General features: G+C 44.5%; 1 protein-coding gene across 4 annotated transcripts in view; it reads right to left on the bottom strand.

Moving 5' to 3' along the window:
• The window catches only part of cdh13 (cadherin 13), a 282,552-nt gene that overhangs the window by 161,082 nt on the left and 102,907 nt on the right, over positions 1–18,563 (bottom strand). For all 4 annotated transcript variants that reach the window (XR_002751861.1, XM_023325001.1, XM_023325020.1 and 1 more), the window contains 2 exons: positions 17,310–17,521; positions 7,197–7,310 (listed from right to left, as the gene is read on the bottom strand). Coding sequence is in view for 3 of the 4 variants with exons in the window: in XM_023325001.1 (XP_023180769.1) it covers positions 7,197–7,310; positions 17,310–17,521 (326 nt within the window). In the remaining variant the exon portion in view is untranslated. The remainder of the gene's footprint in view (positions 1–7,196; positions 7,311–17,309; positions 17,522–18,563) is intronic.

Below are 18,563 nucleotides of genomic sequence, written 5' to 3'. Positions count from 1 at the left end.
GTCCTCTCAGACTCATCATGTTTCCATCAGCCTGAGCTCCCAGCAGGGTTAGCGGTGACCTCAGCGCCGCTGCTCCGAGTCAAGCATCTAAACGACCCGCTGCGGCGCGCCGGAGGATCACAGGGAGGCGTGAGGTTGGCTTTAATGAGAGCACACTTCAATGGGACAGCAGCTGAAACGAAGGCCTTTCTGCTCCCCACTTGAAAGAGCATGGGACATGAAGCTGCAGCTTTACAGGCCGTGTCAGACAACGCTCCAACACTCAGAGCGCTTTGGCATTTATCTCCACGCCCCGCTCCGTCCCCCGCTGCCTCTCAGGCCCCCCGCTGCTTCAGCTCTGTAATATATCCATTCCAACCTTCTGCAAAACTTTCACTCGTCTCTCCCAATTCATCTTTTTCCCTCCTCTCTCTTACACACTTTCCTCTGCTTGGCTTGTTTGCCTTTTAAAACGAGGAGAAGAAGAAAACAGAGCAGAACTCTCTCTGAGCAAAACCCACTTTCTGAAAATATCACTCTATTCCCACTCCTGTTCTGGTCAACATCTACCGTCTCCTCAGCAGGAACATGACAGACAGCTGAGGAGAGGAGAGATACTAAATCACATCCGATGCTTTTCAAAGCATCTGCAATCAGAAAGCTCATGTCACATTTTATCCAACTTTTTTACAGCTGACGTCAGACATGCGTCATAATTCTACTCCAGAACAAACCAGACGGTAAATCTGGATGATAAGAATATAGTCGACAACATTCCTTCCTAAACAGAGCGCTGCGGTGTGACGTCTGCGGGTCGCTTTGGGCTCGTAAACGGTTGACACAGAAGTCAGACTTATTAGCATTTTATTAGCATGAACGACCACGCAAAAACAAAAAAATCGGATTAAAATATTAAATAAATAAAAATAAATAACTAATTTGAGCATCTAAACCTGCTGTGTGAATATAGTTGAAGTGACCAGCATAGCTCCAGCTCTAGAAAAGAATAGAATAGAATATACTTTATTGATCCCCAAGGGGAAATTGCTTATTCGTTGACAAGCTACTCCGCCTGAGATAATAAATATCAATAATACAAATATAACCATATGAAAGTGCAAAAAATGTATGTTGTAAAATAAAATAATTGAAAAAATATTTAAAAAGTAAAACAACGAGAGGAGTAACCGCAACAAGCTACATACATTTTAGCGCATGCATTAGCTGCTGTAGCAGCTAATAGCCTTTAAAACAGCAAAACTCCAGCAGCTCTCTCAGTTGGGTTTAAAATTATTGCACATTTGCTGCTGTGTAAAATATTTCTTCCAATTAGAACAATCTGAGTTGAACGTTATGAAAGGAACAAAGCCGGGTAGAGTTGAACCATTTCAGGGGAATGACAGGAGTGGACCTCCAACAGGAAGTAGACGGAGGAGACAGGAAGTGTGAAAGATCAGAGCTAAAGACCAAGCCAGTTCACCAGAGGAGGAAGTGAAGTGTCAGGAGAAGTTTCCACTCTGCAGGGTGGAGGACGGATCATCGGCAGTGCACGCTCGCTCACACTCTGATGAGGGCAGAAATCTGCACTGAGCGGCTTTGTCTCCCCCTGCGTGTGTGGGAGGACTGATGGGAGAATCTCACCTCTTTCCATCAGCTCTCATTACCAGCCGAGCGCACATGAAAGCCTGTGAAGCTCAGCATCCTGCAGGAAGATGGCAGGGGGTGTGGCGAAGCTCTGCCACAGCAAAACCTCACAGAGAAGCAGCAGCGGACTGGGATCTGGGTTAAAGCCGGACAACGCCTCACACCGTCAGCACTTCTTTCTGGAGTCAAGAAGAAACTCAGAAAAATAAAAGCCGCTTTATGTCATAAATTCAGCTGCAGACGTCAGAAAATCTGACATCAGCAAACAGAATCATTACCTCATAAAAACACCTGAATATCCCTTTGTTCTGTTTGAGGAGAAATGACATGGCTTCAGATCCTCTGTGTGTGCGTGTGTGTGCGTGCGTGTGTGTGTGTGTGTGTGTGTGTGACAGTACACAGTAGCATCCCTGGATGGGGTTTCATTTATCCCCATCAAGGTCAAACAACCAGCTGCTAATGACAATCACTGGCTGCAAAAAGGACTCCTGGGACCCTGCTGGTGTGTGTGTGTGTGTGTGTGTGTGTGTGTGTGTGTGTGTGTGTGTGCTACGGCAGGCTCTGCTTGGACAGCGCTCTGCCTGATTGTCCTGCCAGTCCACTCCACCCTCCTACCAAAAGGGCGGGCCGAACGGACCCGGTGCTGAAGGGTCGGACCGGAGCGTTAACAGGAAACAACAGGAAACAAAGAGGCTAATTAACCGGCTCTGATTGGTTAGACTGACCTCTGCTTATCATCTCCCATCGGCTACTTTATTCTGGCCCAATCAAAGCCCGCCGGGGGTTAAAACTGGCTTCAGAACAAAGAGAACCAAAACAGATCCAATAACTGAGTGAGAGATGTCGCTGCAGCATCCAGAACCTGCTTCTATAGATTTAAAAAAGATAATTATTTATTTATGTGTTTCTCTCATCATTTTAATTCAGATCAACTAGTTATGACAACATACAGCCAGTGATCCCATCTGACAGACATGTTTCATGGCAGAGCGTGGGTGTGTGTGTGTGTGTGTGTGTGTGTGTGTGTGTGTGTGTGTGTGTGTGTGTGTGTGTGTGTGTGTGTGTGTGTGTGTGTGACAGTTTTCCCAAGATAATTAAGAGAATCAATTAGACTAAATGATGAGGCCCGCAGGATGCCTGCTTTCTATTGTTCTTGTCTTGGATGAAGCTCTGATACTGAGCGTCTCAGACGATGACGAGCTCAACGGGAACAAATGGTCCAGAAAACCCGATAGAACCAGATCAGACATTTAAAGGTCTAACGGCCGACAGTGAGATCCAGAGAGACGACTGAGCTGCTGCAGGGAACGTCCAGCTGGGAAAAAGATTCCTCCCATTACTGTTCAGCTGCAAACCAAACCGGGCCCTCACTCCCCTCCAAAACAGAACTTCACCTGGACCGACAGGTGAGCCGGACCCGGTCAGGGTGAGCTGGACCCGGTCAGGGTGAGCCGGACCCGGTCAGGGTGAGCCGGACCCGGTCAGGGTGAGCTGGACCCGGTCAGGGTGAGCCGGACCCGGTCAGGGTGAGCTGGCTTGCAAAGCATACTCTGAATATTGTCTTATTGCTCTACTGTCATAATTTAGTGAATCTTAAAATATATTGGGGCATATTTAAGTTGCATTTCACTGAAGCTCAGCATCGTGACATGGAGACATTTTGGACGGGAAAACGACCCAAACCAGAGAAGAGCAGAGTCTGGTTCCAGGCCTGTTTGCTCCTACAGGAAATGATTTAAATGTTTCCAGAACTAGGAAATTAGTCCTGGAGAAATATCTGCTGATGACGAGTTTAAGTGCTGCGATCCGTTGCTCGGACAGACCAGGACGTCTTTAAAAGAGTTTCTCTGATTCTGCTGCTTCTCTCTTCGTTTCCTCCAGGCGACAATCAAACATAAATCTCAACATAACGAGATGTGAAGCTAATAATGAGATTTATATCAGGCTGTAAATCCCATTCTTGTTTTGTTGCTACTGAATTTATTTCCTGGCTTTGTCAGTTAAACATTTCCGTAAAATCAAACCTTTGCAACATTTAAAAGTTAAAAGGATAAATTATTGTTACACACAAACATTTTGTTGTGTTTCCCCAGACAAATGTCCAAGAGGTTAAAGAGAATCCAAACAGTCACTGAGCTGATAAACACGTCAATAAGAAACCAATTTACAACCTAATGAGTTATTTAAAGATCCCAGATTACCCAGCATGCATCTCTACAGCTTTATTACCTTTATGTTAGCCTCATCAGGGAGGGAGGAAGTTTGGTCTAATATTTCACACTCATGATTTTGCTGCTCCTAAACTAAAACTGTTAATTTCCCAAGTGAAATTGGTGTGTTGTTATTTATAGCATCTATTTCACCCAAACGGCTGTTGTGTGTTTCCGTCTTCCTTCAGACGCAGCAGCGCTGAGGGGGGAGCGGCTTTACGCTCAGCTTTACCCCACAAACATCCCAGGAAGAAACATTTCAACTGCTTGAGCTACGACTGATTTCTGTCCCTGAGTTCTAAGATTTTCCAATTAGCAGAGGCTGAAGTGGGGAACATTTAAGCATATCAGTCTCATTGCACGCTCCAGCTGCTGTGTGAGTTGCTGTGAGGTGTTTCCAGGCCCGGAGGGACGGCCAGCACAGACCTCTGCATCAAAACAATTCCACAGCTAGCAGGAGGTGTGACACAAACAACAAGGTTCTTACCCTTCCCCAGTGAGCTGCACTGACAGCCGACCCACCTTCCTCCCTCCAGCACACACACACACACACGCACACACACACACCGCCTGCTTTAGTGGAGTTATATATGCACACAGCCATACATGTCAAATCGGAGCTCCTGCAATCTGGGCTCACCCTTCCTTCAAACTGCTTATCTCCCGAAGAGAGGAAGAAAAATGAATGGCTGCCATATGGAAGTGGTACGTTGTATGAGAAGAGGGAAAACTATTGGTGTGGAAAATCAATTTTGCCAAGTGGTAAACATATAGCTTTCTACGGGGTAAAATAGCCGGCATTATCCCGTCTCCTCATGCAAGGCTGTGTGTGGAGGAAGAGGAGAGGGACGGAAGAACAAAGGATGAAAAGGTAATCAAATTTGCAAATGGAAAGTGTTAAGAAGCAGGAATAAGTGATGGGGGAGAATATGAAGTGTCTTGTAACGGGTGTGCTGCTGTAGCCTGGGAGGAACATGTACCTGCACCAAATGGCCTGTAGCTGCTGCTGCCACTGAGCCCACAGACATGATTTACATCCACTGGGTCTCCTGACTCTATATCCACCTCCAGTTTACCAGACTACAAATCTGCATAAATTCCCCAAAACTTCCCCTGAAGAGAGAGAAGATGCATGGCAGATGAAGTCAGTCCACTGTCCTTCATTACCTGATATCTGCAGGCATTCGCTTGCCTCACTGAGACCTCACTGAGCGGAACCGCGTCAGCCTGAGCCACAGAGTCAGACTCCGGGCCGGGTCCTGCTCCCTAGGGTCCAATTATCCGTCAGGAAACAGCGCAGCGTGGGTTTCTTCAGATGTTGGAGTCAGCAAACCGTCTGCCGGTGACCAAAACGGCTTCAGGTTCAGTTTGGAGTGAATTCAGAGTATCGGCTGTTTAACATCCGTCCGTCCTCCGTGCTGACTCATCGCTGCAGCAGCCGTCCGACCTGACGTCATGAGTCTGGGTCGTGGGAGGAAGCTGGAGTACCCAGAGAGAACGCACCGGGAGAGCAAGCAAACCCAATGGCGCCGAGTTCGGAATGGGATCGGAGCGGGTTCTGGATTCAGAGCCAGGAGCTTCAACCCATCAGATGCACTGCCACAACTGTACAAAATGGATCTATTTTCCAGTTCTTATGAATCAAAGGTTAGCAGCGGGCATTTATCGTATCGTGTATCGTTTATTGTGATAAATGTCTTATCATGATACCATTTTGATTTATTGTTATGATAAATTCCAATTAATGATGGTTTTTTTGTGGGCTTTTTTGTGGCTCTAGTGTCCCTTATGTGACAGCAGGCTGACAGGAAACAGGGAAGGAGAGGGGGGAAGACATGCGGCAAATGTCGTCAGGTCCAAGAGTCGAACCCGCGACGGCCACGTCGAGGACTCAAGGCCTCCAAATACGGGTCGCGCTAACCGCTACGCCACCACGGCACGCCCCCAATTAATGATGTTTAAAAAGCCGTAAACTTGTCCTAATGCAAACTGTGCAGCTGGAAACCCGACCATGACAATTATTAAATATAATGCATCTAGTTACAAGTATACAAAGAAAATAATAAATCAAAATGTATTTGACTTTCTTTTTCTAATAACATAATGCACTCTACTGGAAGAGGACAGTTTTCTGTGAGGTTTTTAGTATTATCAGAAAATCATAATTTATAACTTTTGCTGTAAAGTTTGTTGACAGAGAAGCTTTAAAATCATAATAATAATCCAATGTAGAGAGCAAACAGTGTGAAATTTCTGAAAACTTTTCTCAACCTCTAAAATCTGCTTCTATGAAAATTTAAGTAGGTAAAATGTAATGTTTGTGCCTTGATCCTGCATTTAACACCAGATGGTATTTGCATGAAGGACAAGAGTGTTTCCGGTGGTGATATTTAATATAATAAATATTCGTGGCTCTGGTTTCTGGGTTAGGGAGTTTCGTTCTTTTGTCCAGGCTAACTGCTTCAGTTCGGTTCTCTTCTCCCTGAACTGAGCGAGCCGACGGCTCCACCTGCTTGTTGCGTTGCCTTGATCTACGCTTCACAAAAACTCTCTGCTCCTCTACAGCTGCCTGCTGCTTCTTCATTATGTTTAGTCTTTTCTTGCTCTGGATCGGGATGTTTAAAAACTAAATTAGTGAAGAGTAAGCTTAGTTTACTGACTAAACAAACACACCTTCGTTTCTGTGATCTAAAAACATGAAATCACAATAACTTTCTAACTTTTTTCACATTTAATGTGTCATTTACCCTGTTAACTCCAACCCCAAAACAAACTAATCTGATTTGAGGTCAAAAATATATGGAATAAAACGACAATAGAGTGCACGCCTTTAAATAGTGACTGCAAATGCGACTCAGATCTGACTTTTTCACATCAGTCTGAACGGTCCAACTCTTGACCTTTCACCCCAAAAGATCCAATCTGTTCCTCTTCCAGATGTGGGACTAAATCATATCCGATAGTTTCCAAAGCGTCTGCAGTCTGAACGTCGCTTTTTATCCAACATGCATCAAAATCAGCAGCAGAAGAATCCAGACGGTAAATCTAGACTAGTCTGAGTCAGTGAACGCATCACATCCCAGCTGACCACTGCTGGTCCGACTCCACGTCCAAACAGAACCGGGTCGGAACCGGGTCAGAAGCTCAGCTCCACTAAAGGCCGCTGCTGTTAGCTTCCTGTTTATCAGCTTCCTGCTGACCGTGCTGTCGCTCTCAGCAACTTTACAATCCATCCAGAGACGGCGGCCATCTTTACTGTGGCGGCCATCTTTACTGCGGCAGTCATCTTTCCTGAGCTCATCTCATATTAAATATTAAATCCTACCAGTAAACTAAGAACAGAAGAGATCGAGTGTTTGTTACCTTGCCGATGAGCCGTGGAAACGGCGCCCTCTGGTTCTCAGTGACGATGATCGGCGGGACGAGGAGCGCTCTCTTCCATCGGTACGGTGGCTTCTGGCCGAGGCCCAGAACCTCCTGCAGCAGAAACATAACATCTCATCAAGTTCCACCAACCAACCTGCTCCGCTTTAAACTACCCCTAACCCTGCAACAGCCCCTGTAATTCACACTTTCACATGAATGTCCCAGAAGTTCATGAATGTACAACGACGCGTCCTTCATGAAGCGAAGCAGCTTCTTCTACAGAGACTCACACAGTAAACATGAAATCAGCCTCGCAGCAGCTCTCTGAAATTAAATTCATACTTAATCCTGCATTCAGCTGCTGTGCAAAATAACGACAGCAGAGAAAAAAGCAAAGCAAAAATAGAGGCTAAAATAAAGCAATGAGAAATGACATGTTTTTAGTGAAGCAGTTACATTATTCAAGCAGATGGAGTCGTTCTGAAATGTTGCTTCGATCCTGGAAAACATAAAACACATAATCTTGTTTCATTTTCCTCCCTCCTGCTGCTGTAAACAAAGAAGTAGTTTTAGAGTCTAATGTGGGGAAATGTTGCTCTGCGCCAGCAGAACCAGGGAGACGCTGGGAGCCTTCCGCCTGGATATTGATGAAAATTGATGAAAATTACAGCCGACACGGAGAAAAGCGGCCGGCTGAATCCTGGCTGCAGACACGGAGCGGCTGGACTCTCCAGTTTGACATTTTATGACTCAGATGTTTGTGCCAAATCGGCTCCAGAGCATCTTAAGTGGAAACAGTTAGGACTCCGATCATTTAATAAATGTAAGAAGTTTTCCGTTTAAATTTTAAAAATACTTTGGCTACGTATGGGACTGATCCACACATCAAACCCAGAGAGGATCAAGTGATTAATTTTACTGCTAATATCATTCAAAGTAAAGAAACATGTTGTAGTTTTCAGGCTGTAGAATCATTTAGATCGACTCTGTAAACATGCTGAGTTTCTATCAATCGATCAGATAAATAAAACTTCAGCATCACCATCCTGCACACCTCACACTAACAAAGCTCAGACATCACAGCCATGGTGTCTCTTTCAACCTTCGACACAATGTAGACTCTCTGTCTGCACCGATGAAGAATCAAGTAAGACTGTGACGATTTAAATAGTTATGAATTATTGGTCAGAGCAGCTCAACCCGTAAATCCCCAGATGATCAGCTGATCATCAAACATGAAATGAAAAAGTAACTCCCTCTGTGACTGAACACTTTTCACCTTCCATCCCAATAAACACAAACTATTCAAAACCAGGACACGACGGCCCACAATGTGTTTCCATAATTCAGATTCAGACCAGCTTTAAATGGCTTTTTAATAAAACAGCAACGCAAGAACCTGGATGGCAGAAACCTCAGAATATTACAATCTTTTTCTGTAATATTGAGACCAGATATTGAGTTTGACTTTATTGAACATAGTAAATTGCTTTATGGTTGGAAATATTCAGCAACATCCCAGCAGAAAAGCAACAAACTGTTGAGATTAAATTCTAGGCTGAAGGCATTTCCTGCTTATTGTTTAGGTCTAACATGATGATTCTGATCATCATTACAGTTTTTAATAATAACACATAAAATGAACAAATGGAGCACAGGCAGAGGTGGCAGTGTTTAATCCAAGGGGATATTTCTATTTATATGCTAGCATACCCGGCTAACCTTAATCTGATGGTGCCTTTAAGTGCATTCTGCTGTTTGATGCATTTCAGGCTGAAAATAATGGGAGTTTAATGAGCTGATGCATTTATAGCAAAGGAGAAAATCAAGAGAAGACTTGATTTCTTCTTTATTTGATTCCCTCTCAAATAAAGACGAAACGAAACTTAAAGGATGTCAGTAATAGATATAATTCAGTCTGGAGGACAGAGATGTTTGTGAATCTGACTGATTCCACATTTTCCTCTGGATTATTTATTCTGATGTTCAGTGATTTGTTTGCATGAACTGCTGTTCAATCGTTGACGACCTTTGACCCGACTCCCACTCAAGGGTGACCTTTGACCTGTCAAAGGCAGAAAGCTGATGCCGGACGAGAGGCTGCAAAACACACCGCTTCTGAAAACCATCGCAGATTAAACCGACAATTTCACATGAAAGAGCCGAGGGGGGGCTGTGCCGTCCGGCGTGAGCGTGCAGCATCGCAGCAATGCTTCGTCGCAGCATCATAGCATCACATTGTCTCAGCAATGCTTCGTCGCAGCATCATATCGTCTCAGCATCACATCTGGAAGTTGGAAGAGTTCGGATGCCGGCAGCCTGCAGGTGGTGCTGCGGTGACTTCATGGCCTCCATGCCTTCGTTCTTCAGGTGGAAGTGATGCAGGAGGGACTGCAGCATCATGATGGTGGCAGAGCGGTGCTCAGTAGGACTGAACCGTGTTTTCATGCTGCTGATGACGGCGGCTCACCGTGTCGCCGTCATCTCCATTCCTCAGCTCATTCAGACGTTTCTCCGGCTTCCCTTCACTCTCCCTCTTTGTGCGGCGTTTGTGTGATGAACAGTCTTCGTACAGTACGGTGACACTGGAGGAGAAGGGCGCGATGAATCTTTAATGTGTACTTTTCATAAATTACTGCTGCACCATCAACCTGGCAGCACTGAAGCATCTGCTTCTCGTCCTCCAGGTGATTGTTGGGGATTTCAGGATGCAGAGAGAGGAAAGCTGAACCTGGCCAGCATGAGGCGCGATGGAGGCTTCACATCCATCCTTCAGAGTAAACACTGTGTGTGTGTGTGTGTGGGGGGGGGGGGCCTGTGTGTGTGAGAACAGGGAATCTCTGTCACTGTCAGCGGAGCTACGAGCTCCTGCAGCAGCAAAGTCGTGTCCTTGTCCATTCTGCCATTTTTACCCACACCGCTATATTGAGAAGTGCCATTACTCATTTGTGACAATGTGCTGCAGACCCGGAGAGAAATGGCCGACGTCAAGGCCGGCGCTGGCCGGCGGTGACAGCAGCGCCGGGTTGATTCACCGGGGATACATTTAAACAAGGAACCAGCTCCATTACGGCTCTTAATGAGTCACTGAAACACATCCATGCATCAAACCTCACATTTACACAGTTAATCACATTTCAGACACAAACTCCAATAATTGTGTTAAAGTAACAGCGCAGGTTTGTTCCTGATGAAGGAACGACATCATAACCTGACAGGAAGCTCAGAAACCGTTTAAGGAAAGACAGAGGGAGCATAAAGACCAAACGGTGCTGAACATCCGGACCGGGTCAGGGGATCGGCGAAACTACAACATGGCCAACAGTTTGGCCTGCCTGCCTGCCTGCCTGCCTGCCTGCCTGCCTGCCTGCCTGCCTGCCTGCCTGCCTGCCTGCCTGCCTGCCATCCAGCCATCCATCCATCCATGATTTTAGTTTAATTTAAATTTAGAAAGCTATTCTCTACTTTGTGTTTGTCCTGTAGAAATTAAAATATACTGAAGTGAAAATGTGAAAAAGTTTAACAAACTGTGAGTCTGAAGATATTTTCTAAAATTCAAAGTAAGACTTTTATCACTTCAACACATAAAAACACTAAATAAATGTTTTAAACATCTGGTATAATGTTAACGTCTTTGTTTCAGAGCAAGCGTTGCTCTTCACAGCGGCTGCATTCAGTCCTCCAAGTTATAAAACATCATATTTACGTCAACATGGTTGGGCTGTTAAGCAAATTGAACAGAAAATTACAATCTATGTTTTTATTGGTTTTGTTGTGTTGGAGGCTTCACCTTCCTCACCTTCCTCATCATCCAATTTTAGCTTCTGTAGCCGCCACCTAACAAAAGTTTTATGCAATGACCTACTTCTGCTGCTGACCTTTACGCTGCTTTCAGACGGGTTTAAGATGCATTTTGTGTTGCAGCCGAACTGCAGGAAAACGGTTTGCAAACGACAGAAAACAGAGTTCAGGATTTTATCTGACAGCAACAAACAGAAAACAAACAGATCACGGTTTTAGACTGATAAGGTCGAAGTGGCTTCCTTTGATGCTAGAAATGATTAAATGATCCTGTTAAAATGAGTGGAACCTTTTCTTGGTGGATAATTAGGAAATGGACACATTGAGCCTGATTGTGATGCTGCTCATAATTAAGTAACTAAGTAACTTTTACTCAGTTACCTTCTCAGGGTTTGTATTTGTTGTGCTGCTTTTTAGCAGTGTTTGGTATGATGGGATGCAGGAGAAGGGAAAGATGATTTATGTTGTGTTGTTATGTTGGCAGGATGTCACATCTTCGTCGTCGTCGTCCCAAAAGCCTGGCTGAGTGCTGAGAGCCGGCTTACAGCAAATCTGTTTCCCTCTGCAGGATCAGGCTTTTACAGGAGATGCAATATTACATTTCAGCCTGAGCACATGGAAAATATATAAAACATAACAAAAGAACAATAAACAGGCTTTTATTTTGGGTCTTATCAGCTGCTACATTTGAAGCTGCCTGTTTATGCTCCCTGAAGGCAGAGAAATGCTCTGCACAACTGCTGCGCTGCCAAAACAACAAGGAACAATACAGAGAGGAAAGTGAGTATCTTGGAGCGTGCACTTGTTAAATTGAAACGCGTTCTTCCATTAATTCACATATTGATCGGTTGCAAAAAAGGGGGGAATAAATTACTCATTAAATTCAGAGTTTTGCTTATAATAGGAATCATTCATCAGTCACTTATCTCCCTCTGAGCCTGTTACACCAAACTAGCGCTGACAAATTACAACCTGATTCTCTCCACCTCCACTGCAGGCACTTATCAGTTATCACAGCCCAATGGTTTCCACCACAACGCCATTTGTTCTGCCAATACAGCCACACTGGAATATTTCCGCTCTGCCTGAGACGGGAAACAAAAAGGAGGTTTTGGCAAATATGAATCCAACGCCAACAAAAACACGACAATGAGCTGTAAAAAAAAAAAAAAGAGAGAGAGCATCTGAGTGCTGAGATAATTGAAAAACAGCAAAGACGCGTTGAAGCAGCTTGACGACCACAAATATGATCTCAGATTGTAGATTTCAGACAGTGGGATTTGAGTGCATCAGTCACTGAAACAAGATTTTAAATACGCAGCGACTTGGTTAGAAATTCTCTCTGCTGCTCTGAAGAGACGTTGGACGGCGCGCAGCTCGGGTGGAGCAATGGAAGAGCGTAGGCGGCGCAGGATGTGGACAGAAGGACAAACAATAGATTTCCTGATGAGTCTCAGAATGATGGTGGAGTAATGAGAGATGTTACCTGCTCTCTCATCCAGCTGTTTCACTCCCTCACCTCCTTAATGCGTCCTGTAACCGAGGCGCTTTGCGATGAAAGGGTGAACGCGTCTCGTTTAAGACAGACGGAGGAAACTTTGAAGCAGAGATGAAAGACGTAAAGACGAAATCATTTTCTAAATGAAGCTTTCATCTCCAAACCAAACGGATGAAACTGGGCAGCAGATTTCCATATGTTAACATACTGGCCACTTTATTAGGCACAACTGGCTAGCACTAATTAACAAAGGTCAAAGGTCAATTATCTTAAAAACTACCAACAAAATCAGCAACATTTTCAATTCAAAAATCCTTCTAGCTACTGAATTATTAAATCCACAACAAAGACATTTACAGTTTTTAATCTGTTGTTAAAGTTCTTCAACCATCAGATTGGAGCAAAACATTTTTTATCTATTCATCTTTCAAAAGTTTCACAATGGATCCAGATTTCTGTCCAGCTGCTGGATGCAGATGGAGATTCTTAACCAGGCTTGAATTATTAATGACATCCTTTCCTTACAATGGAAAATGTTTAATACGACACAATATGTTCACCTGTTCATAACCAAGCTGTAAGTAAAACTGTTTATCCAGAGACTTTTACTGACAGTCAGACTTTAATTAGATAAAAGTTTTTTTATTTGTCCCAAGTGCAAATAAATGAAATGCATTAAATAAAGTATTTTGATTTTATCTCACATCTTTTGTTTTTCTTATCCAAACTTTTTGGACTCCATGGAACAAATTTATTCCCAGTATGAAAACAGGATTGGGTCATTTTTTCCAAATGCTCTCTGTATTTATCTGAAAAAATAAATAATCTCCATGAAGCTGAAACTTTAATGAACTGCAGGAAGAAACACTTTGAGCAAACAGCAGCTGAGCCATTTAGGACGTTGGTCAATATCCATAGTGACACTTTGTCATCAATCAGAGCATAAATGTCTCCGTGTCTTAAAGCCGGAGGATCAGCAGTGATTACATTTCATCTTCAGGAAGACAAGCATGGTCCAAATTTAATCTCAATCCTTCAGAGAGTTGTTAAGACATTTGAGAAATTCAATTAAATCTGCTAAAGCCGGCAGAGCGAGATGTAAGGACGGCAACATGACAGAGTCAAAGGATCCGTCTCCTGGGGACCGCGGCGGCAAATAATTATATTAAATGTCAGGATAATCCATTGTGACCCCAAGTGCTACACCAATTACCTGACAGAGAAATCTCATGTCTCCAGCAGAATACATGATCACAAAATTCACTAAATGAAAATGTCACCTCAGAAAATGTAAACAGAGGAAGAAAAGCTGAATGAAATGCAAACCACGTCTGCTGGAACCTCGAGTCCAACAACCAGAACCCCTGAGATCCACAGAAAACCCCTGAGATCCACAGAAAACCCTGAGATCCACAGAAAACCACTGAGATCCACAGAAAACCCCTGAGATCCACAGAAAACCCCTGAGATCCACAGAAAACCCTGAGATCCACAGAAAACCACTGAGATCCACAGAAAACCACTGAGATCCACAGAAAACCACTGAGATCCACAGAAAACCACTGAGATCCACAGAAAACCCCTGAGATTCACAGCAGCACCCAGAAACAGCAGCTGGCCTCCTCATGGAGGAGAGAGAAACAGCAGGACTCCTGCAGCCTGCAGCAGAGAGGCGGATGATCTCTGCTGGATCTCCGGTTTCTGGAATCGTCCCCCAGCGAAGCGTCACATGAACCAAAGCAGATAAAGTCGAGTTTTGGGATGAAACGCAAACAATCATTCTGCCTGCAGAGACTTTAGATTAATCAAAGAAAAGGAAAACCAAACTGTCATCACTGATGTTAGACCTCAGATCATTTCACCTCCTCACTTCCTGTTTTCAGCTCCTTTCAGCATTTTAATGTCTCTGCTAAACATTTAAACTTTGTTCCTGTGAAATGGCTGCAGAAAGATGCAGAGCGGTTCGTCTCACCGTCCGTCTCCTGATCATCCATCCAGGATGCAGCAGTGGCTTCCCGCCAACAACTAAACATGAACCGCTTCACTGGGGTTGCTAGGTAACAGGGCAGACTGTGATGCAACAACCAGGAGGTTTTTGAAACGGCTCGTTTTCCAGACACCAAAAACATAAAAAACTGGAGGATCTTTTAGAGGTCAGGTTGTTTCTAGAAGCTGCAGAGACCCAAAAGGAAGAAGAAAACATGTAAAAAGCAAATTCTTCAGCATAGCGATTGTAACATTATGGGCTAGGCAGCTAACTGCGGCTACAAAAGCATAATCAGAAGAGAGTTCTTTAAAAGACCTGAGATGTGAATGAAAAACAGGAGGCAGTGCTTTTAGCTTAGCTTTTCTAGCTCTCCTTCTTCAGATCCAGATGAGGATCTGGTCCAACAGGACAAACCCCGACCTTTTCAAAGAGACTTAGCCACAATGAGCGGTGACAGAATCCCGGTGACGTTCCAGGTAAACAGCGCCAACAACTCAGGCAATAAATCAGTAGATTCAGAGATTTGGAGCCACAATCACAGTGAAAACAGGTGAGGAAGGTCAAACGGCGCGACGGAGGCTTTAAATAAGCTAGCAGAGTTTGGGGCAACACAGGAAGAGGGCCCGCAAAAATAAAAGTCCCTAACTCATTGCAGGTTACACTATCCTATAAATTAAATCCCTAAATGCACAAATCAGCCAGAGAGCAGCTGGACTCGGCTGCATGAAGAACCATCTCAGATTCTCTGTCTGCCTCCTGAAGGGTTAAAGGTCAGCAGCTCTTCTTCAGTTGGACAGTCAGGATGAGTCCCAGCAGCGTTTATATGTAAACTTATATTTCTTTCTTTTGTTTTTCCTTTTTTTCTCCCAAGAGTTTTTGCGGCGCTAGTGGCTCGTATTTTTTCTACAGTAGGCAGACAGGAAGGAGGGTGAGGAGAGGGGGGAGGACATGCGGTAAAGGTCGTCGGGACCGAGAATCGAACCCGCGACGAGGACTAAGGCCTCAAACCTGGGGCGTACTAACCCGCTGCGCTACCACAGCACGCCCCTAAACTTATATTTCTATTGGATTTTTATTTAGTACATCTAAAATACAGCTACTTTTAACTGGAAGGAGCTTTTGGTTAAAACAGATTCTTCATTCTGTCTCAAAGATTTCATCCAACTAATGATGAGGATGACGATGGTGAGGATGATGATGAGGATGATGGTGGTGATGAGGATGATGAGGATGGTGAGGATGATGATGATGGTGAAGATGAGGATGATGATGGCGATGATGATGATGAAGATGAGGATGATGATGAGGATGATGGTGATGATGAAGATGAGGATGGTGATGAGGATGATGATGGTGAAGATGAGGATGATGGTGATGAGGATGATGGTAAGGATGACGATGATGGTGAGGATGATGATGAGGATGGTGGTGAGGATGATGATGAGGATGATGGTGAAGATGAGGATGATGGTGACGATGATGGTGAAGATGAGGATGATGGTGACGATGATGGTGAAGATGAGGATGATGGTGATGAGGATGATGGTGATGAGGATGATGGTAAGGATGAGGATGATGGTGAGGATGATGATGATGATGAGGATGATGGTGAGGATGATGATGCCTGACTGACGGATCGTCTTTGTTTCTGTCTTTATCGCTGAACATAAAGTCTCTGCTGGTTTAAAGTGAAGCCAACAGCAAACCAGCAAACCGTTTCGGTCTGAAATGAGTCGGGAATCCTGCGTCGTCTTCACGCCGCACCTTTCAGGTGATGCAAATATATTAATGGATAATAACTGAAGCTGCTTCAGTGGGCTTCCCATCTGAACATGATTAGGATTCATGAACATATGCAGGAGTGTCACTGGCAACAGATGCCTCCAAACATTTGATCAACTTCGTTTTTAATTTCTTACATTTGCAATTAAGATGGCTGACACATGAATGATCTGTGAACGCCTCGCTGACAGAGTTTCTCCCTCAAGCATTTTTCTGTCTGCAGCGTTTTGTCTGCAAATCAATGTGAAATATTTGGAGAAATAAATGGATTATTTTGTGGCTGAGATGTAACTGACAGGAAGATCCATTTTATTCTGACCGAGTAATAAATATAAATGTTGAAACAAAAGGATTTATGATGATGAAGACACAGAGTCGGATGGTAGAGTTTTTATTTTCCAGCTGTTTTTAGCAGTCATGTCTTAGTGATGCTAAGCTCAGTGATGTTCATCAGCGCAGACAGAGCGTCTGCTCAGCATAGCACCAGATTAAATATCTGGATGTTTCTATGACATCTGAATGCAGTTGAACTGATTTTGCAGCCTGACACCCGTCTCAATATACGGAGCTTCATCTGATCGATTTAAAGAATCATGTTTCTTTAAAACATCATCTGGATTTTTCTTTTTTTAATCATGTCATGTGTTTATCATATTTTCTCAATCATAATCATATTGTTTATATTTCTTCAATAAAACAGCCGTCACCAGAGCTCATGTCAAAATGATACACAGTGCAAAAACGCTAAATCTGACCAAGAATCGTTTCTCTTGTTTCCACTCAAAATGTCTCAGCACACTCAAAATAAGACAAAACTACAAAACTAACTATTAAGTTAGTTTTCATAAGAGTTTATTTGAAGTCAATATTTCCTTTATAATGATGAAAAATGAAATTCACTTACAACATGGAAAAATGTCTTGTTTTAAGTGAAACAATTTGCCAGTTTATCTAATCTAAAACATCCTCTCCATAAACCATAAACCATTATTTCCAGTTTCCACGTCAACTGGAGAGGCAGGACTGAGCTGAAGCAACTCACCCTGAGCGTGTTCTCTGACCGGACAGGAAGTCCGGAGACGTCCACCTGCGCCCGGTCGTCTGCGTGCGATCCAAAGCCGTGGACCAGCAGCACCGGCCCGCAGGACTCCACGTCCCGGTGGGGAACCAGGTTTAGGTCTCCGTCCACGTGGAAGCTGGGGTCTGACACTTCAAACGACACATCCTCGTTCCCCGCGCAGTCATCAAACTCCACTGCAAGAAACACACACACACACACTGCTGTGACAGTGTTTCCAGCAAATTACAAACAACACAACAGCCGGAAGAGCGGCGGCCATGACAGTCACCGAGGCGCACAGCAGAACCTGAGAGGCTGTCAAACAACACATGAAGCAGGATGCTTAGATATAAACACATCGCCGGAGGAAAAACACGCAACGGAGCAAAGAGCAGCATGTTCAGAGGGAACGTCAGCAGCTCCAACTGAGGCTGCTGCAGCGTCACAAGCTGCCCTGTCTGGACGCATTACCGCCTCCGGCTTCCTATGGGCGCTGTGGTAAGCACAACCCAGAGCTTTGTGGGTTGTGCTCCTCAACGCGACCTTCGCAGGTTCGATTCCCGGCCTGGTGACCTTTACTGCATGTTTTCCACCTTCTCTCATTACCTGTCAATTCACTATCAAACAAAGGCCACTAGAGCCATTAAAACCTTTAAAAAATAAAAAATGTTAAAAAGCCTCCGGCTTCCTGCTGCAGACAAATCACAGAAAAAACTATTTAAATGCACAGGAACACAAACGCATCACGCAGTGACTCCTGTCTGGTCCCACTACACCAGGAGTTATCCCTCATCATATTCATATTTATCTCTCACACCCACTGGGCCTGCAGAATCCATCACCTCCCAGTTAGCGCTGCTGCTGCGAATTGGGAGGTGATGGAGCGTTACGTACCGGATCAGACCAGACGGAGCGTTACGTACCGGATCAGACGGAGCGTTACGTACCGGATCAGACGGAGCGTTACGTACAGGATCAGATGGAGTGTTACGTATAGGATCAGACGGAGCGTTACGTACAGGGTCAGGCGGAGCGTTACGTACCGGATCAGACGGAGCGTTACGTACAGGATCAGATGGAGTGTTACGTATAGGATCAGACGGAGCGTTACGTACAGGGTCAGACGGAGCGTTGCGTACCGGATCAGACGGAGCGTTGCGTACCGGATCAGATCAGACGGAGCGTTACGTACCGGATCAGACGGAGCTTTACGTACAGGGTCAGACGGAGCGTGGC

Source organism: Xiphophorus maculatus, chromosome 2 (assembly GCF_002775205.1).
Source record: "Xiphophorus maculatus strain JP 163 A chromosome 2, X_maculatus-5.0-male, whole genome shotgun sequence".
In the NCBI taxonomy this organism is placed as follows: domain Eukaryota; kingdom Metazoa; phylum Chordata; class Actinopteri; order Cyprinodontiformes; family Poeciliidae; genus Xiphophorus; species Xiphophorus maculatus.
The sequence above is the reverse complement of the archived record's forward strand: the minus strand, read 5'-3'. Positions and strand labels throughout refer to the sequence as shown.